The 18,303-nt window shown below is 56.9% G+C and overlaps 1 protein-coding gene across 1 annotated transcript in view; it reads left to right on the forward strand.

Moving 5' to 3' along the window:
• Positions 1–18,122, forward strand: part of CROCC (ciliary rootlet coiled-coil, rootletin) — a 58,758-nt gene extending 40,636 nt beyond the window's left edge. Inside the window, 8 exon segments of the mRNA XM_077837460.1 lie at positions 2,389–2,552; positions 6,511–6,726; positions 7,373–7,597; positions 8,087–8,236; positions 8,975–9,175; positions 10,157–10,288; positions 14,057–14,236; positions 14,515–18,122. Of these exon segments, the coding sequence (XP_077693586.1) occupies positions 2,389–2,552; positions 6,511–6,726; positions 7,373–7,597; positions 8,087–8,236; positions 8,975–9,175; positions 10,157–10,288; positions 14,057–14,236; positions 14,515–14,601 (1,355 nt within the window). The 3' untranslated portion in view covers positions 14,602–18,122.
• The last annotated feature ends 181 nt before the right edge of the window (positions 18,123–18,303 follow it).

Genomic DNA, 18,303 nt, shown 5'->3' on the forward strand with positions numbered 1-18,303 from the left:
GGGCCATTTTGAAATCCAGCTGTACAGATCGATTCATTCTCAAGCATTATTTTAGCATCAAAATTAATTCCCTGGTTGAGGGAGAACCACAAGGAGAGGCTAAAACTTTTTTACGTGGGGCTTCAAAACCACTTGATCCTTCTTATTGTTACGTGTAGCGACCAGAGGCCTCGACTGAGATCAGGGCCCCATCGCGCTAGGAGCTGTGCAGAGGTAGTGATCGTCGGCCCCTTCCCCAAAGGGCTTCCAGTCTAAATAACCAAGGCAAAGAGCAGGGGGCAGACGGTCAGTATTATTATCCCCCCAGGGATGAGAGGAGCAAGACACAGTGTGTCTTCTTGTCACAAATCTGCAGGATCTGTGCTACACCCCAGCTTTTGTCTCTTGGAAGAACCCCTTCAGTGTGCCAGAGCCCCGCACCGCTTCCTAGACTGAGCTACGGGGTTCCAGCCTTCCTGCTTCACGCCGTGAGCTGTGCTCAGCAAGTGGGACTGAGAGAGACTCCTGGGAGAGATGCGTGCATTCTTTGGGGACGAATGCACCCCAGCCAGTATTTGCAGTGATCCCCTGGGTGGATTAGTCAGCTGGAACACAGCAGAGGAAGCTCTTAGCTTAGCACAGAGGATAAAGGTTAAAGCATCGTCCATTCTGGTCAAGCCGCAGCTCACCAGCCAAGCTGTAGTGGGCTTCCATGTTCAGGCTCTGTCTCTCTCTGACTTTGTCGCTTCCCTGGTCCGAGAGCTCCCAGCCTCTTCCAGAGGTCAACACTTTATTCTCTCCCGGTCACGGCTCGGGCCTTTACTCTCCAGGCAGACCCCTGCTGGCTGGAGTGTCCAGCCCACTGAGTGTCGATCCATGAGTCATCGACGCTTGCATTGTCTCTCTGGACCCATTGTTGATCTGGGTCAGTTTCAGGCAGTTCCTTAACGGCTGTATTCATCCCACCCAGACAGGGAGGTGAAACACACTGCTATGTCTGTCTCTTAGGGCTGGTTTACAAGTGAGAACTTAGACTGGCATAGCTACATCTCTCGGGGTGTGAAAAGTCCACACCCCTAAGAGACATAGCTAAGAACATAAGAACGGTCATACTGGGTCAGACCAAGGGTCCCTCTAGCCCAGTGTCCTGTCTTCCAGTGGCCCATGCCAGGTGCCTCAGGGAATCATCAAGTGATCTGTCCCCTGTCGCCCACTCCCAGCCTTTGGCAAACAGAGGCTAGGGGCTCTATCCCTGCCCATCCTGGCTAATAGCCATTGATGGATCTATTCTCCATGAACTTATCTAATTCTTTTTTGAACCCTGTTAGAGTCTTGGCCTTCACAACATCCTGTGGCAAAGAGTTCCACTGGTTGACTGTGTGTTGTCAGCCTAAGCCTTGGTGTAGACAGTGGTAGGTGGACAGAAGAATTTTTCCGTCGACCTAGCTACTGCCTCTCAGGGCAGTGGATTACCTGTGCCAAAGGGAGAACCCCTCCCATCCATGTACATAGTGTCTAAGTGTCTACACTTAAAAGGCTGCATCGGTGCAGTTGCGCCAGTCGCACTTTAATGAAGACGCTCTACGCCCATGGGAGAGAGCTCTTCCGTCGGCATCATTAATCCACCTCTGTGAGAGGCGGTGAAGCTCTCCCGCAGACATAGCGCTGCCTGCCCCAGCGCACAGGTCGGAGTAACTACGTCACTCAAGGGTGTGGATTTTTCACTGCCCTGAGCAACATACCAAAGTAGTTCTGCAGTGCAGACCTGCCCAAAACGGAAGCGATACAGTGGTGCAGCAGCAGTGGTTTAAGTGTAGACGTACCCTTAGTCCACCCTGAGAGCAGACGTAACCCTTCCCCCTCACTTGGTAACAATGCAAAGTATAGGGAGAAACTGAGGCACACGTCGGCTTCATAAAAACATTACCAAAAATTCCCACTTTGTCCCACGTCATGCAGCTGGGAACTGAACTCACTTCTCCTGGATCCCAGCCCGGTGCTGTGAAACGTGGCCCATGCTGTGTGAAGAAGTTGGCTGTCACCGGGTTTATACGTTGAGTCTCCAAAAGGCAGCCCCCTCTCAGGTGCTGAAGATGTCCCCTTCAGGGACAAGTGTTTATTCAAGCTGCATAGTAAAACTTAGCTCTGAGAGTGAGTGCTTCACATCTTCATTGGTAATGGATTTTCTCTCCCTCGCCCTCTGGGGTAGGCAAGCATTAGCCTCATTTTACAGATAGGGAAACTGAGTCACGGAGGGTTTAAAGAACTCGCCCCGAGATCTCGCAGTGCATCAGTGTCAAAGCCAGGATTAGAACCCAAGTGCTCTGTGCCTCCTATTTGCCGCTGGCTTCTGGTGCAAAGTGCCCGCATGTCCCCTCACTGGCTCTGCGCCTGCGTTCTCTGCTTCAGGGAGGCGCAGCGTGGACGGCAAGCTGAGCAGCGCCCAGACCGCCCTCCTGCTGCAGGAGGAGACCCTCCGCCGCAACGACCGGGAGCACAAGGCATTGATGGACAAGGTGACGGCGCTGGAGCGGAGCCTGCAGTCGGCAGACAGCGACCGGCGAACCACCCAGGTGCACAGGGCCGGGGCAGGTCGCTGGCCGGGGAGGTTCTAATGGACCAGGGATAGGAGCAGAACCTGAAGGCAAATACGTAAAGAGAGGGTGAATGAGGACACCAGGGGAACAAGGCATTTCAGATGGGTTGAAGTGAGCCCTGTGTGCGCTCGTTGGTTGGAATTGGGGTGGGGGGATCAAGGCCATTTGGGGCACCAGGGGGTTAAAATGAGTGTTTAGGGCCTCTCTTCTGGCTGCAGTGGGCACTGAATACCAGCTTGATGCACCCGCCTCTGGATTGGGTGCTTAGAGATTCACCATCGTTCACCCTGGGTGGGCAAGGATCTGGTTTTCCCAGCTCGATCTCCCTGGCTGGTGGTGAACGGCCTGGGCTGACTGCAGTGGGGATGCCCGGTGCTTGCAGCTCCTGGCAGGGACTGAGATCATTACCGCAGATCTCCTTGCCTCCGGTGGGAGATCCAGGCGTGGAGTCCAGTCCACTGCCGTGCTCCTGGCGGGGAGCCAAGAGCTGGGGGGGGTGGGGGCAGCAGGGTGTAGGGATTGGGGAGGCCGGGCAGCAGCCCAAGCTGGGAGTCTGGCAGCCTGGCTTGGAGCAGAGGCTGGGCAGCAGCCTGGCTGGGGAGCCGGGAGCTGGGCCAATAGCCGATATAAGTCTACACAGACCCTGCGTCGCCCTAACTACGCCTCTTGTGGAGGTGGAGTTACGATGTCGGTGCAGTAGGGCACTTACATGGGCGGGAGCACAGCTGTAGTGTGGACACTGGCATAATTAGGTCGACGTAGGCTGCTTCGTGTCGACCTAACTGTGGAGCGTAGACCAGGCCTTAGACTTGGGGGCGCCCCAGCCCCATCATCTCTGCGAGGTTTCTGTGGGATAGAATGTGGATCGAGGTCCAGATCCGCTCGGAAGTGGCTTCATTTTGCATGCTAATGTGACCGGGATCTGCTTGCCTGACCTCTGATTTACTTACACCCATGGAGATCAGGGCCCCATTGCACTGTGCGTTGTGTGTGTATGTACATAGGCACTCACACACGTGGACATGGACACGGACGCACACCTGTGTACACTCAGACATGGACACACTCACACATGTGGACACTCGCACACACACACATTCACACACACTCCTTGTCCCCAAATCACTTACAGGCTGAACAGACCAGACGGACATAGTGGGAGAAGGGAAGTGACTTGACCAAGATCCCCCCGGCAGGCTTGTGGCAGAGCTGGGACCCATGTTTTCTGAGACTCAGTCCGGTACCCTGTCCCCTAGACAAAGCTGCCTGCCCCTGATCTGTCAGGCTATGGGGCTCTGTGCCATCGCAGGCCTCCCAGAGGCATTGGGAAAGAGATCCAGCGGGGTATTGGATCTGCTGAGCTGCACTGGGCAACAGACAGGGCATGAGAGGTGAGACTCCTCCAGTAACTCCCTGCCCCCCAGGCTGGCACTGGGGCTAAATCCAGGGGGCTGGAGGGGGGTCTGCTCCATCCTCCGCCTGCAGCGGGTGTGCACCCTTGCTGTGCCTTGTGGGGCTGGCTCTTGGCAGCGAGGGGGCCTCTCTGCCTGGCGGAACTCTTTGCTCACGGTCCCAGGGGCGCCCCGTGTCTGGGCTGTGTGTGTTATGTCTGCCGGGCTTGGAGGCCAGCCATGCCTTTGGGTTAAGGAACAACGCTGGGAGGCTGCCAGTCTGGCAGGGCCTGGGTCTGTCGGCTCAGATGGAGGCCAAAGAAGGCGTTCTGCTGAGCGTGCAGCTTGGGAGCGGTCTGGGAAGGGGAGGAACTGTCTTTCTTGCAGGGGTCTCTGCCACTAGCCGCGCTCGAAGCCCTGGGAAGGGCCAGGTCCCGGGACGGGGGAGGGTGTAGCCGCATCGGCTCTCCCTGCATTCTGCCCTTGCAAAGCAGGAGGAAACTTGCTGCATCTTTGTCTCTTAGGAGAACTTCCTGGGGCTGTGGACTCAAAGGGGAGGGGGCTGTGGGCACCCCTCAAGGCGAAGGCCAGGCAGATGGGCACCCCTGAGAGCCTGGCTGTCCAGGGTAGGGCTGGCAGGGCCCTGCTCAGCACAGACGGACACTTAGGGCTACACCTTATAACAGAGCCAATTGCCGCCACACTGGCTCTTGGCTGGACGTGTGGCCTGGGGAGACTACAGTGCCCAGCATGCAATGCGGCTTGCTCTGGCCGGCCTTGTCGCAGTGCATGCTGGATCCTGTGTTGTCTACTACCCCCTCCTGCACCCTGCGCTAGAGCATGGAATTAACCCTTGCCCGACCAGCCTTTGTCCCGGATCCCAGGGATAATTCACCTCCCCCGTTCTCGCAAAGATCTTCCAGCTCCGGGGATCTCTGAGCTGACTCTGGGGAGGAGGCCGGCAGATTGGTGGCCAACACGCATGTTGGTCACTGATGCACTGCGCTCCTGGGGACAGAGAGGTGTCTGTCCCCCATCATGGTCTCTGCGTGCAACTGGGACTGTCACTTGGCGAGTAGGCTGGGCAGCAGAGCACAGTGTTCTCCCAGGGTTGGGGCTGCCTATTACTGTTTAATATTTGTATTGTGGTGGAACCTAGGAGCCCCAGTCCTGGACCAGGACCCCCTTGTGCAAGGTGCTGTACAAACACAGAACAACATGATAGCATCCCTGCCCCAAAGAGCTTAGTTCATAGGGCCCCCCCATCTCTTGATAGCCCTTCGGCTCTAGGGGTGGTGCATCTTTCAGGCTTTTGGCTCACAAAGGCCAGGGCTGAGCCCTGGCCACTCTTCGCAGATTCCTGCTGGCACCTGCAATGCCGAGAGCTGACCTGCCAGGGCTGTGGCTGCCAGCCCCCCCTTAGCCCTGGCTTGTAGCACATGCTGTCTCCTATCCCCTCCACGATAGCAGGGGAAGCCAGCCCCACTGCTGTGTGTCAGCCCCTGCTCCCCACCATCCATCGGGATGCGGGGTGACGGCTGGACGTGGGAGCCCACAGTCTCTCTGGCCGAGCATTGAGCAGCAGCTGAGCCAAGCCATGGCTTCCTGTGTGGCGCTGGAGCTGTATTGAATTCCTGCCTTATTGTAACCAGCCTCCTGCATGCCTGGAATGGGAGCGAAGGGGGGAAGGGCCTGGAGGTGGAATGGGGCCCAGCTGGGCTCGCAATGGGGCCGTGTAGTCTCTGCAGATGGAGACTTAGGGCTGGGTGCTGCTCTCCCACTCGCCCCCCAGGCTGCTTCGCGCACCCTTGTGAGCGGCCGCACGGTTCAGTTTCACATTGGCCCCCCTGTCACGCTGCAGCAGACCTGCTCTTGCTATGCAATGCTCAGGGCTGATGTGCATGGGCAGAGTCGCAGGGGGAGAAGGGGTGTAGGGCTGGGATAACGGAGGAGGCTGCGGGTCAGGCTTGAGGGGCACCAGCAAACCTGGGGGCTGGGCCCAAGTGCTGGAAGGGGGAGGCGGGACACCATGGGTTGAGCATTGAGGCTCCTCAGCAGAGTTGTAGGGGGATGTAAGATTGGAATAGCAGCGGGGGGCTGCAGGGTGGGATTGAGGGGCATCAGCTGGGCTGGGGCGGGAGCCCAGGCTGGTATAGCAGGGGATGCTGCAGGGTGGCACTGAGGGGCATCAGGTGAGCTGGGGGGGAGCCCAAGCTGGTATAGCAGGGGATGCTGCAGGGTGGCACCGAGCAACATCAGCCGAGCTGGGACTGGACTCACTGGGGTGGTGCAGGCGAGAATGCAGGCACGTCATTATTGCTGTATAGGGACCCTAGGGCTGGACTAGCAAGGGGGCTGCAGATCTTTACAGCTGGACGTCAGCAGGGCTGGGTGTGGAAGTTGAGGCAGAGACTGCTCAGGACTGGCCATGCCATTCATCTTCCGTGAGCCCTGAGCTTACCCTGTAAGGCCCCAGAGCCAGATGAGCCCTTAGCCTGGGGAGAGGGAGGCGGCTGGTGACTCTTCTCCCCGCTGTCCCCCAGGAGAAGATCAGCAAGATGAAAGCCAACGAGGCCAAGCTGGAGAACGACAAGCGGCGCCTGAAGGAGGTCCTGGACGCCTCGGAGAGCCGCTGCACCAAGCTGGAGCTGCTGCGGCGCTCGCTGGAGGGGGAGCTGCAGAGGGTGAAGCTGGTGCTGAGTGACCGCGAGGTGGAGATCCAGGTGCTGCAGGACCGCGGTGACACGCTGCAGAGACAGGTAGCGCCGCCGTGGCTTCTGGGCCGGGCCTGTGCCCCGTGGCAGCCCGAGGCCGTGGCAGCCTCTTGGCACCGGCTGCGCCCTCTCCTCCTGCAGGCTCTCTCTGCGTTTGAGGGGAAGGAGCCGTGATAAGGCACAAAGGCCCACGCTGCTGACGGGCTGCCCCTGCGTGTCATAGAGCGGCGCTCTGGGCCAACTCTGCCTCAGCGTGGGGGGCAGGGAGTGACGTGGCTAGTGGGTCTGTGATTATGTTGCCTTGGGGTCATCATCCTGGTGCGGTGGGTGCGTGAGCACCATGGTCCAGCCCCTAGGCAGCAGCTCCCTACCCATGAGCTGGGGTGTGGATTTGATCTCCCCGGGAGTCCACTACATTGCTGTCCCGAGTGGGTGTGGCCTACTGGCTAGGGGGCGTGGCCTAGCACACTGGACTCGCCGGCTCCGCCCGCTGCTCCTCTTCGAAGGATCCCTAACGGCAGCCGGTTTGGGTAACGCCAGCAGGGCTGGCAGCGCTCCAGCCATCCCAGTGCGGCCCCTGCCACTAAGGGCAGGGCTCTGACCGCAGAGCCTTCGTGGACATCGGATAGCGACTCGGGAGATGCAGCCGGGGGCCCTGGCTCATTGCCGGACTGTGCCGATCCCGCTGCAGGTCACCGACAGCGAGATGAAGGCCAACGCCCTGCAGCTGTCTGTGGAACGACTGCACCTGACCCTGGCCAGGGCCGAGGAGGGCGAGAGCGCCCTGAAGGACAAGGTGCAGGGCCTGGCCCTGTCTCTGTCAGAGAGCAGTGCCAATGCCGGTGCCACCCAGGAGAAAGCGCTCCAGCTGCAGAAGGCGCTGACCGCCAGCGAGCATGACCGCCGAGTGCTGCAGGTGGGATTCGCCCGGGGCTGCAAGGTGCAGAGAGGCAGTGTGTGTGGGGGGTCCGGACAGAGATTTCCAACAGGATTGAGGGACACTGGCAAAGGTGGGCGGGGAATCGGGCCAGGACTGGAGTTCCCCAAGGCTTCCAGCAGGTCGGGGTTGGGCGCATTGGTAGATCTAACTTGGATGGGCCGGGACTGGCCGAGCCAGGAGGGGCTGCAGGGGCATCAGGAGCTGTAGGGGAAACTGCTGGCGCTGAGCCTGACGGTAGACACCTCCTTCAGTCCCACACCATCCTCCCCGTGCCAGCCACCCCTCCATACAACATGGGGACCGGTTTCCCTCCCCATTGTCTTTGCTGCGAGCGGGTGGCTCCGTCCTGCTAGCGCTGGGTTAATCGGTCCAAGCTCGTGAAGCGGGGAGCTCTGCCGGGATCTGTTTTGCACAGCCTGGCCCCTCTGTGCCGTTGGGGTCTCACCGTCTCCCCTCCTGTCACAGGAGCGGCTGGACGCTGCCCGTCAGGCGGTCTCAGAAGCCAAGAAGCAGAACAGCGGGCTGGCCGACCGGGTCCAGGTGCTGAAAACTGAGCAGCTGGAGCTGGAGGTGCAGAAGGAGGAGCTCGAAGGGCAGGTCCGGCAGCAGCAGGAGGTGAGGACACGGCACCAGGTCGGGATTGGGGGTGACTGTCCCATGAATGTAGTCTGAGCTGGCCAGAGAACCGTCCTGCTGCTGATCAGCTGGGCTGGTATCGGGGCAGGGAGGCAGTAGGGGAGCTGACTCTGTAGAGACGTAGGAGTGCTGCAGTGGGTCACTGGGTCATGTCTGGCTTTCCATGGTGATCCCAGTGAGAGCATCACTTGAATGCCACCGGCACAGAGAACAGGACGCGTATGTGGGGCAGGGAGAGCGGTTTCCCCAGAGCACCCTGTGCCACTCATGTCCTGTGCTGGGATGGTGACCCCAGTGCTATATAGTCATGGGGGGCTGGAGGGAGGTTTTCCTTGGAGCATCCCCTGTGGGGTCACTTGTAGCTCCCCCCAGAGAGCATTTGTACACAGGGCTCCCTGTGGATCTGTGACCTCTGCCTGTCCAAGCCAGGGCATTGGGAGTTGAAGCTGCCTTTCCTCAGTGTTTGGGCCCTTCCTGCCCCGCAATCCAGCGTTCCCAGGGGGCTGAGCCCCTCGGTTGTTAAACCCCCGCTGTCTCTCATGCTGTTCTGTGCCGACAGCCGCGTGCTGGGCACAGGCACTGACCTCGGGTCTCCCCCATGGAAGAGCTGATCTCTAACCACTAGGCTACCGGGCCAATCCCACGTGCCTATCACTGGAGTGGCTCCCTGCCCTGCGATGTTGCGCTCAGCCACGTCTCTCTTCCCCTGCTGCCCAGCTGGTGCGCCAGTGCCAGGAGAGCGAGAGCACGGCCCTGCGGAGCCTGCAGAAGCTGCAGGAGGACAAGCACCTGCTGCAGGAGCGGCTGGGCAGCCTGCAGCGGGCGCTGGCCCAGCTGGAGAGTGAAAAGCGGGAGGCGGAGCGCTCCTCCCTGCGGCTGGAGAAGGACAAGATGGCCCTGAAGAAGACCCTGGACAAGGTGAGCGGCAGGAGCAGGGGTTGGGGCTTGTGCCTCTTTCCTTCTGCTCGTATGCATGGCTCCCGGTGCTCTCCCCCCGGCACACACAGCCGGAATGGTACAAGCCTGTTTGTAGGCTTCTTATCCAATGTCCCTCCACGAAATGGCACCAGGATTAGCCATGGGGAGATTGTTTTGGGAATTCGCTAGTTCCATGCCATCTTCCCTGCTGGCAGGGGGCTGCCTGATCTTGGACAGAGTATGGGGGTGACAAGCAGGGGTTGCAAAATTCCACAGGATCCTGGGTCTGGCACTAGGTTCGAATCCCGAGCTGGCATTTGTACTGAGAGCGAATGGGGGTGAATGCTCAGCTTGGCTTCCAATCAGCTGTGACTGCTGGGGCGTGAGAGATATTATCCCTGGCATCGCAGGGCGTTACACTTGGGAACGGCCTGAAATCTCCTCTGTCCGTTCTGTGGCGCTTCGGTCATTGCATTTGTGCTCCTCTGCCTGCGATTTCAACTGGCAACCCGTGGAATTAGACTGGCTGTAGCAGACAGCCCCTTCCTGAGCGACCCCCCACCCGTCTGCCATGGGGAAAACCCACCCAACAGTGATCCACGTTCAATTACTTCCCCATAAAGCTGTGCCTGGCAATGTGCTCTGAGCCAGCAAACTCAGGGCAGAGAGAAACATAGCCAGACTCCCATGATCCTCAGCTGCTGCCTGCAATCCTCCGGAGGGCACAGCTTGGGGACCCAATCCTGTTGGAGGAGTCGTTTCCCCCTCCCGAGAGCTGTGGTATAAGGGCTCTAGTGAAGAGTGGGGGCCTTATTGCTCCCCAGAAGTGAAGGTTTACAATGCAGTGTGGACGCTCAAGTGCAGGCTTGGAATCTCCAAGTCTGCCAGCCCGGCTGCCACGGGCCAGGGCGTAGTGTGGAGTGTAGCCATAATCAGTGTGGCCTGACCCACCCTCTCTCCCTGGGCTTGCTTGGCCGGCAGGTGGAGCGCGAGAAGCTGAAGACGCACGAGGATTCGGTGCGGCTGTCGGCAGAGAAGGGCCGGCTGGACCGCTCCCTCAACACGGTGGAGCAGGAGTTGGCGGAGGCTCAGCGGCAGATCCAGCTGCTCGAGGTCAGCCATCAAACCTTCCTCACTGAGTGCTTTGTCCTGAGCAGACAGGGTGGGGGGGCATCTTTCCAAAGCCCTAGACACAGTCCTGGTTCCTGCTGACCCCTGGGGGTGGAAACACCCCGCGGTTCTGCTCGCAGCTTCAATCACGCGCTGCCATGGCTGTTAGGACGTAGCCAAGATTCAGGGTGTGCCGCACCCTACCCAGATTATGCTGCAGGGTCAGGGCGCTGTCGACGGGGCCTCTTCATAGGCTCCCTTGCCTGACCTTAACCAGGGTCTTTGTGGCCTCAGGCAGGACATATTTTCATGGTTCTGCACAAAAAACCACTGGGGGTGAGGGGAAGGAGGGGCCAGAATGGTGGGTGGGGACAGGTGAGGGATGAAAGGACAGGGTGGAAGTGGGCTGAAGGGACACAGATGGTGAAGACGTGGGTCTGAGAAGGGTCAAATACAGTTTAATCTACAAGGCAGGTGTGCTAGGAAGGGCTAGTGCTGCCTGTTTTCTTGGCCCTCTCCCTGCAAACAGACTAACGGCGGAAACCCCGAGCTCCCATTGCAGGCTGTTTCCTAGCTGCTCCGGCCCGGTGGACGAGCCCCAGAGCCGAGCGGGGTGGACATGACGTCATCTCTGCCAGTGGGTATAACACGAGGGGGAAGGTGGTTTGGGAGTTAAAGCCCAGGCCGGAGTGTAGGTCAGGAGATCCGGGCTCGCTCTCTCCGCTTGGCCACTGGGACGCCATGTAAGCTGGGGCCTGGCGCTTCCCCGCTCTGTGCCTCCGCAGGGATGGGGACGGCGCCCTGGGGCGTGCGACGCTGAGCTGTGGAGGCAAGGTGCTGTGGAAGTGCGACTCGTCAGAAGTTTAGGGGGGACCCAGCCTCGACTTTGCCCTGGCATTGAAGGGTTAATACTTCCTCTAGGGAGACGGATAGCGGGGAGCAGAGGAGGGGGAAGAGCATTGGGTGAGCAGCACCCATAGGTGTGCTGATTAACAGCCAGTGACCTGCCCCTGCTGCCAAACTCCTCCCTAGCGCCTCCCAGCTACCCTCCCCCCCATTCCTTAAGCTCTAGCGAGGCGTGTCCCAAGGCTGCCCTCCCTTCCAGCTGCCCGAGCCGGGGCACAGCCTCTCCCTACACGGGCTGAGACCCATCACCTCGTTACACACCTGCACCCTCCTCCCAGCACCAGCCTGGGGTGCTGAATGTGTCCAGATTCCCAGAATGCCCTGCTGCCACCAGAGGCGCCGGGCACGGCTGCACTGAGCAGATACAGAAGCGGCAAAGCCCCCAGGACTGAGGCAGGCAGGGGCCCTGCAGCTGTATCCCTGCCCAGGGGCTGATCCAAAGCTCATTGTGGTCGATTGAAAGACGCTCATTGATCAGACTCATGTGCAACTCCCTCACCCCCTTGTCACCTGGAATCCTTGGCTCTCCTGGGAGCGGGGAGCCTCGCTCACCTGGCCCCCTCCCCTAGCTCAGATAACCTTTGAACCCTGGCTCTCACAGGTGTGCTTACTGACTTCTCTCTTTTGGTTGGGCTGCTGGTCCCTGCAGGAGAACCTAAGCATGGTTAGAAGGACGATAACGTGTTCCTGGGTGAGTTACGCCACTGGCTCAGTGCTTATAGCTAGTCCTGTGTGCGGGAGCCTCTCACCCAGTCCCTCCCGTACGACGCTCCCCCTCTTAACAGAGAGCCAGTCTAAAGCAGACCAGGGCTTGCTGCGCATTATTGTTACTCATATTGCAGCCAGCATAACTGCCATCAGGATCCTATCATGGGAGGCCCCATACAGGCTTGGAGTAGGAGACCACCTTGCCAGGTTACCATCTGTATGGGCAGGGGGTGGGAGGGGAAACTGAGGCACAGAGCAGAGAAGTATCTCGCCCAAGGTTACACAGCATTTCAGTGGCAGAGCCGAGAATAGGGTAGAAGCTGCCACGGTTTGAATACGCTGCAGCTGAGTGCAAACAACTCACTGGGGATTGAACTCGGGCCCTTCATGAGCTGCTACGGCTTGTACGAAAGCCCCCAGACTCCTGAGCTGGGGGCTCTAACGGTTTCATAGCCTCTGTGGCGTGAGGACATCCAGGGACCTGTAACACGCACTCTGAGTGTGTTACACAGGCAGTGACTGAGGCGAGAAGCTGCCGTGGGTGTTTCTGAGAAACCAGCAGCCAGGGTGCCGCGTGACACGCTGGGGACTCTGGCTCCTGAGTCTGCTCTGGGGCTCTCACTCTGGTCCGGATGAGCCCTAAGGGAGTTTTGTCCCACGTTCTCGGGTGTGCAGGAGCAGGTGGTTATGAACCGGAGCCTGCGGGAGCCCCCTGCGGTCGCTGGCCTGTGTGAGCGCATAAAGTCCTAGGGCCTCGTCTACACTACAGCACTTACTCCATCGCCACTCAGCTGTGTTGCAACCAAAACTGGTCAGCAAATGTCTTCCAGTTGGGAGCCAGTTAAGGGTTTTCCCTTCCCACAAACTCAGTTTTCTAACTTTTTTCCACTTGCGGGGGCGGGGGAGATCTTTTCAAAAAAAGGAGGGAAGGAGGCAAGAGGGCCTCAAAATCCCAACAGAAAATGGCACCGTCTTGGTTTCCAAAACCCGAAACGAAGTGACGCTGGGTCAGTTTTGAAACCATTAGTTTTATTGTCCTGCTTGGAGCATTGAATCAAGGCTGCCATTGTCCCCTGGAGAATTTTGTTCTCTGCCAGGAAAATTTGTTTGGTCAAAATATGTCCCCCAGCTTGCATTAAAACCTTCAGCAGGCTGGAAGGGGAACGATGCTTGTGCGTGGGCATGGGTAATCATGGTTGAACCCTGGGCAGGGCCTAGGGCCCTTAAAATAGCCGCCTTATCGCACAGCAGCCACGCAACCAGCTTTGAAGGTGGGGTTAAATTTGAAGCCAGTGCAGTGCTGAGGTCCACCAGACCTAGTGTGGTGATGAATGGTCACGTCCAAGGCAGCAGAGAAGCCGAGGGACTGTGCAGCGGACTTCAGCCAATACTTGGAAGAACCCAGGCTGCAGACAGAGACAAACCCAGCGCGGGTAACCGATCAGATGCTGCTGCAGTGGCAGGGCACTTGGAGCTGTAAACAGGGCGCTAGCCTATGAGGGAGTGTGGGAGGAGGTGACTCCTCGCCAAGGTGGATGGTGGCCCTTCCACATGAACCGAGGTCTGAGGCTGGCTCCTTCCTGTGTCAGACACAGTGGCATGGTAGGATGGCGCCTCTGTTTCCTTTTAAAGTCCCTGGTGTCTCCAAGCAAGGGAGGACGCACGTGGGGGGGCTGTTGCGGCCCTGGCTGTGAGACAGCGCGGGCTGTGTCAGTAGGGAGCGGGGACGGGGGGCGGGAAACGAGGCCAGTGGTGGCTAATGAGGGCAGAGTGATGTGATCACAAGGGGGGTTGTTTGGGCCTGGAGCAGAAGCCAGAAGGGAGCGGGTGTGTCTCTGCAAGAGAGAGAAGAGCCGTGTTCCCCCCCCCCCCCCCCCGAAGGGATACTTAACCAGCTTAAGCCGTGGAGCCAAGGCTCTCCCAGCCCCGAGAGAGCCGACTGGCTCAGAGCCTGGATTGCAGGCCGGTGGCCCTCAGCAGTAACTCACAGACAGAAGGGGTGCAGGGGACTTTTTTTTGCATGTGGGAGGGGGAGGGGGGAGAAATCCCAAGCTGGAATAAATCAACCCTCAGAGGAGGGCCTGTGTGGTCACTAGATCAGAGTGGCCCCTTGCCTGTGGAAGCCTGGATGTATGGACCCTCCTCTCCCTTGTTCAGGCTCAGGTAGCGGAGATGGAGCAGACCCAGTCCCAGAGCCTGGTGGAGACGGCCATGCGCCACCGGCAGGAGCTGCAGCTGGAGATCGAGCGGCTGCGCGGCTCCCAGCTGCAGGCAGAGCGCACGCTGGAGGCCAGGGAGCGAGCACACAGGCAGCGTGTCAAGGGGCTGGAGGAGCAGGTGAGCGGCTGGAAATTGACTAGCCGGGAGCTCCCCAGCAGCCAGGGTCCCTACAGTGCCCGCTGCTGGGAGAGGCTGGAGCAGTAAGTTCCCCCCCAGCCACTGCCCTCCCACCGCTCCCTTCCAGCTCCCATCCTCCCGGATTCCTTTGCCTATTCGGGGAAATAGCCCTGAAATCCTGCTGCACCGTCTGGCTCTGCCATGGCTTTGGGGGACCCCCATGCAGCCAAAGCGCTGACTGGATCCCCCCCTTTTTTTTTTAACCCTCTCCTTCGCAGATCTCGACGCTGAAGGATCAGCTGCAGCAGGAGCTGCAGCGGTGCCAGTCCCATTACTCTCACTCCTCCCTCCTCTCAGGGAACTAGGCTCCCTGCCACTCACTAGCGACACTGTGACCAAGGAGCCTTCAGTGCTAAGCCCCCTCCGGCTTTATGCTCCAGCCCTGCGGTGGGGAAATTGGGTTTGTATAGAGGGGGGATGCCCCTGCCATGGGGACCACCCTCCCCATACGGCCCTGTGGATTCCTTGGGTGCTCAGCCCTCTACAAAAGACAAGCACGCGCACACGTTCCCCTGAGCGTGCAGCGAGTCAGGGCCCCAGTGGGTTGACGTGGAATCGGGGAGCGTCTCAGAGCTGCTAAGTTGCCTTCTCCATGAACGTATCGTTACTGATACGCTATGAATGAAAAGTAGCTTGGTAATCAGTGACAACCGTCAGCCTGGGTCTGATTTTCAGCAGCGCTGAGCACCCCCAGCTCAAAAGTACAGTCCATTGGAGCTAGGGATGCTCCGCGCCGGGAAATCAGGGCCCCGGTGGCCTTGCTTAGAAGCCACCTTCAATCCTTTTGTAGCATCTTTCCAATGGCGGGTGAATTGTTACACTGAATAGCAGCCCCCTTCCTTCTGAAGCGGGGATAGAAGGTAACGTTGGCTAGTATTCAGAGCAGGGGAGTGAGGACTCCTGGGTTCTCTTCCTGACACTGACACATCGTATGATTGCCTCACTCTGTGCCTCAGTTTCCCCATCTCATGCAAGGCTAATAATACTGACCTCATAGAGGAATTCTGAGGCTTAACTAATTACCTGTGATGTGCTTTGAGATCCTCTGCTAGAAGGTGCTCTGCAATGGGTTTATTCGTAAGCAATATTATTAAGTTTAACAGAAACAGTGGCTTCTTTGTCCAGAGGGTCATGTTGGGGGCTAACATTTAAAATGCACCTCTGAAGAGGAGAGTGCATTTGCAGGCCGACGATTGAATGCCCCTGGGTGCCTGGAGACCAAACATGGGCTCAGTCACCAGTGAAATGCGTTTGCTGATCTGTGTCGTCCCGCTATTTCATTAACCTAAAAGGCCCCTTTAAGCAAAAATATATTTTGGGGGTGGGTGGGGACCAAAAAAAAAAAAAATCTACAACCAAGCTGAACTAGGTCTTGCAAAACCAGCATTTATCTTCTCAGCAAGGACATTTCTGCCATTCCATTTTTTAAAAAAACAGGACTTTCCTAAGGGTAATACGCTCATGGAGGAGAATGTATATTTGATACATGTCATTTTCTACTGCAGTTTTTACCAGAGGTTTGGAAACTTTTCAATACTTTGTCCTAACCTGCTTCTGCAGCTCTGGTTCATCCAATGTGGTGTTGCCCAGAAGCCCCATAACCCTTTCTATAAAATGGAAGGTGGAAGATTTTGTTGTATCAAGGATGTGAGTGTTTGAGTTGGGTGCTCTGCTCTATGCTGGCCTTCCCAGTTTTTTTCCCTTAGAGCAGAGAAGGGTCAGTTTCACAGAACCCAAGTCTAAACAGCTGTTGAATGTTTGCTCCTCCTTTCCAGATGTTTTCTCCTTTCCAGGAGCATCATGCTCTGCTTGAGCATGTTGTCTGAGAATGTACCCATAGCGTGACCGTGTGTCCATTACCATCTCAGGGCCCCGTTTCTCCCAGCACCCTTCTCACATCCAGCGCCTGCACTGGGATGGCTTACTGTAGTAAGCAATATGTGCTCTAAGTACACCCTGAGCTTGTAGCTGCTTCCTGAAACCAGTAGGTGAATAAACTCCACCATCAGAGCTAGTGATTATTTGTGCCAGCCAAATCCTAGTTTACTGCAGTGCTAGTGATCAAGGCGTGGAAAGTTGAATGACCCTGAAACCCAGAAGAGCTGAGATAACTGGGTTAGGAGACAAATTGACCCTGAAGAAGTTCTTTTTCCACAATAGTAACAAGTTGATCATTAGTGTCCCTTAGAGTGAGTAGCCTTGTCCTCAGTGTCTATTTAAAGAGACCCTGCCAGCTTGGGTACTGATGTCTGAAAAGTTTTAACTTATTCCAGGTAACACCAAGATCATGAGCATTTATTTTTCTCAAAGTTTAGTTTGTGAAGTTGACAGCACTGTGTGTTTAGTCAGTTTCACTGTGTTCCTTGTTTTATGGGGGGGTGGGTTAAGATCGGAAAGTGTGATTGTTAAACGCCACGCCTTTGAGCCAGCGGTGGCCCCGTCACTCAGTTTGATGAGCAGAGCTGTCTAGGCTAATTACAGCAGCATCTCTTCAGACTTTTCTCCTGCCATATTGGCTGCTCTGGTTGTGTGTCAAATGAAAGAATCGGCTGAAGAAGGGCAGCTGTTAAATTAGAGCAGGAGAAGGAACTGCACTTAGTGGAGGTGGCATTTGCAGGGAACTTTTCTCTAATAACCACTGTCCTGGCTTTCTTGGTAAGGTGACTAGAACAGCACCCAGAGGGCTCTGACCTTAGCCCCCAGCACTAGTGTAACGTAACCCCCACTAGCACAGAGTTCTGCCCCCCCTAGCCCGTGCAGCTGGAAAGGAGGAAGTCAAATTAAGTCCATGGAGGCAGCCCAGGGCAGAAGTGAGCCTGGCTCACTCAGCCATAGCATAAGCTGTTTACTTAGAACGCCTGGCCAAGCTCTAGCTTATCTGGGGCCCAGGCAAGCACCTTCTCAGCTTAGCTGTGCTCCATTCACAAGTCAGACGACCTAACTTTTGCTCTAGGCTCCGAGTCAACCTGGGCCCTTTCCCTCGCCTGCATCAGCACTAATGCTTCTGCAGGAACCGCCCTCGGTCTGTCCGTGCTCAGTGACGCAGGTGTAACTGATTGGAATCCAGCAAACAGCTCTGAGGCTGCCCAAGGAAGCCAGAATGCACGTGTCCCTTTCAGACGGTATTAGCCCTGCAGGAGCCAAGACTTAATTACAAAAAAACAAAAAAAACACTAAAAAACAGCACGCTTTCAGGCTGTAGTTTTTTTAGTCCTTTCACGCCTGGAAAAATTCCTCTCCCGGCCAGTCTGTGACACTAAATTGACAAGGCTCAGGCTGAGCACCCACGGCAGCAGTGTGCTAGGAGGGTGTTACTGAAATCCTGGTTCTCTAGCACAAAAGTTTTCTTACAGATGGGTGGATGGTTTTCTTTTTAAAGTGACCAAGTTTTCTACTAGAAATTCCTACGTTTTGTTGTTGTTTTTCACTTACGTAACAATTAATCATGCCAGGAAGAGGGTTTTTTTTTTTTTTAATAGATTACATTGGTACTTTCTTGATGAATTTGGACATTGGGGGAGGAAAAAGGAGAGCTTGCCCCACACGGGGTTGGTGCTGCGGGGAATGTCAGACTGTCAACTAGCTCACCTGGCATTTGAAGTCCCTAGTGGTCAGTTCCCTGGAAGCTTAGGCAATGGAAAGACCAACCAGGGAACTCTGTGTCTCTGCGTCAGAGTTTTAAACATGTCCAAAGTTTGTATAAATGTTTTACAGGGGGATTTTAAAAAAAAAAAAACCACAACACACCACAGACAGGACCGTGCTCAGCCTGTCTCCCCGCTTTTGCTGTCAGGGAGCGGTACCCGGTCCAAAGTCACATTAAACAGGAAGAAAAATGTGTGCCAAGTGAGTGTGTGTGATTTCATTCTCTCCTGCAGTAGGTTCCTGCCATTGGACTAGAATTATAGGGCTGGAGGGTAACGCAAGAGCCAATTCTGGGCCTTACCCCGTAGCAGATTGCTATTTGATTCATGTTTGTAGATTATAAAGCCAGGAAGGACCTCCTG

Source organism: Eretmochelys imbricata, chromosome 18, assembly GCF_965152235.1.
Source record: "Eretmochelys imbricata isolate rEreImb1 chromosome 18, rEreImb1.hap1, whole genome shotgun sequence".
Taxonomy (NCBI): domain Eukaryota; kingdom Metazoa; phylum Chordata; order Testudines; family Cheloniidae; genus Eretmochelys; species Eretmochelys imbricata.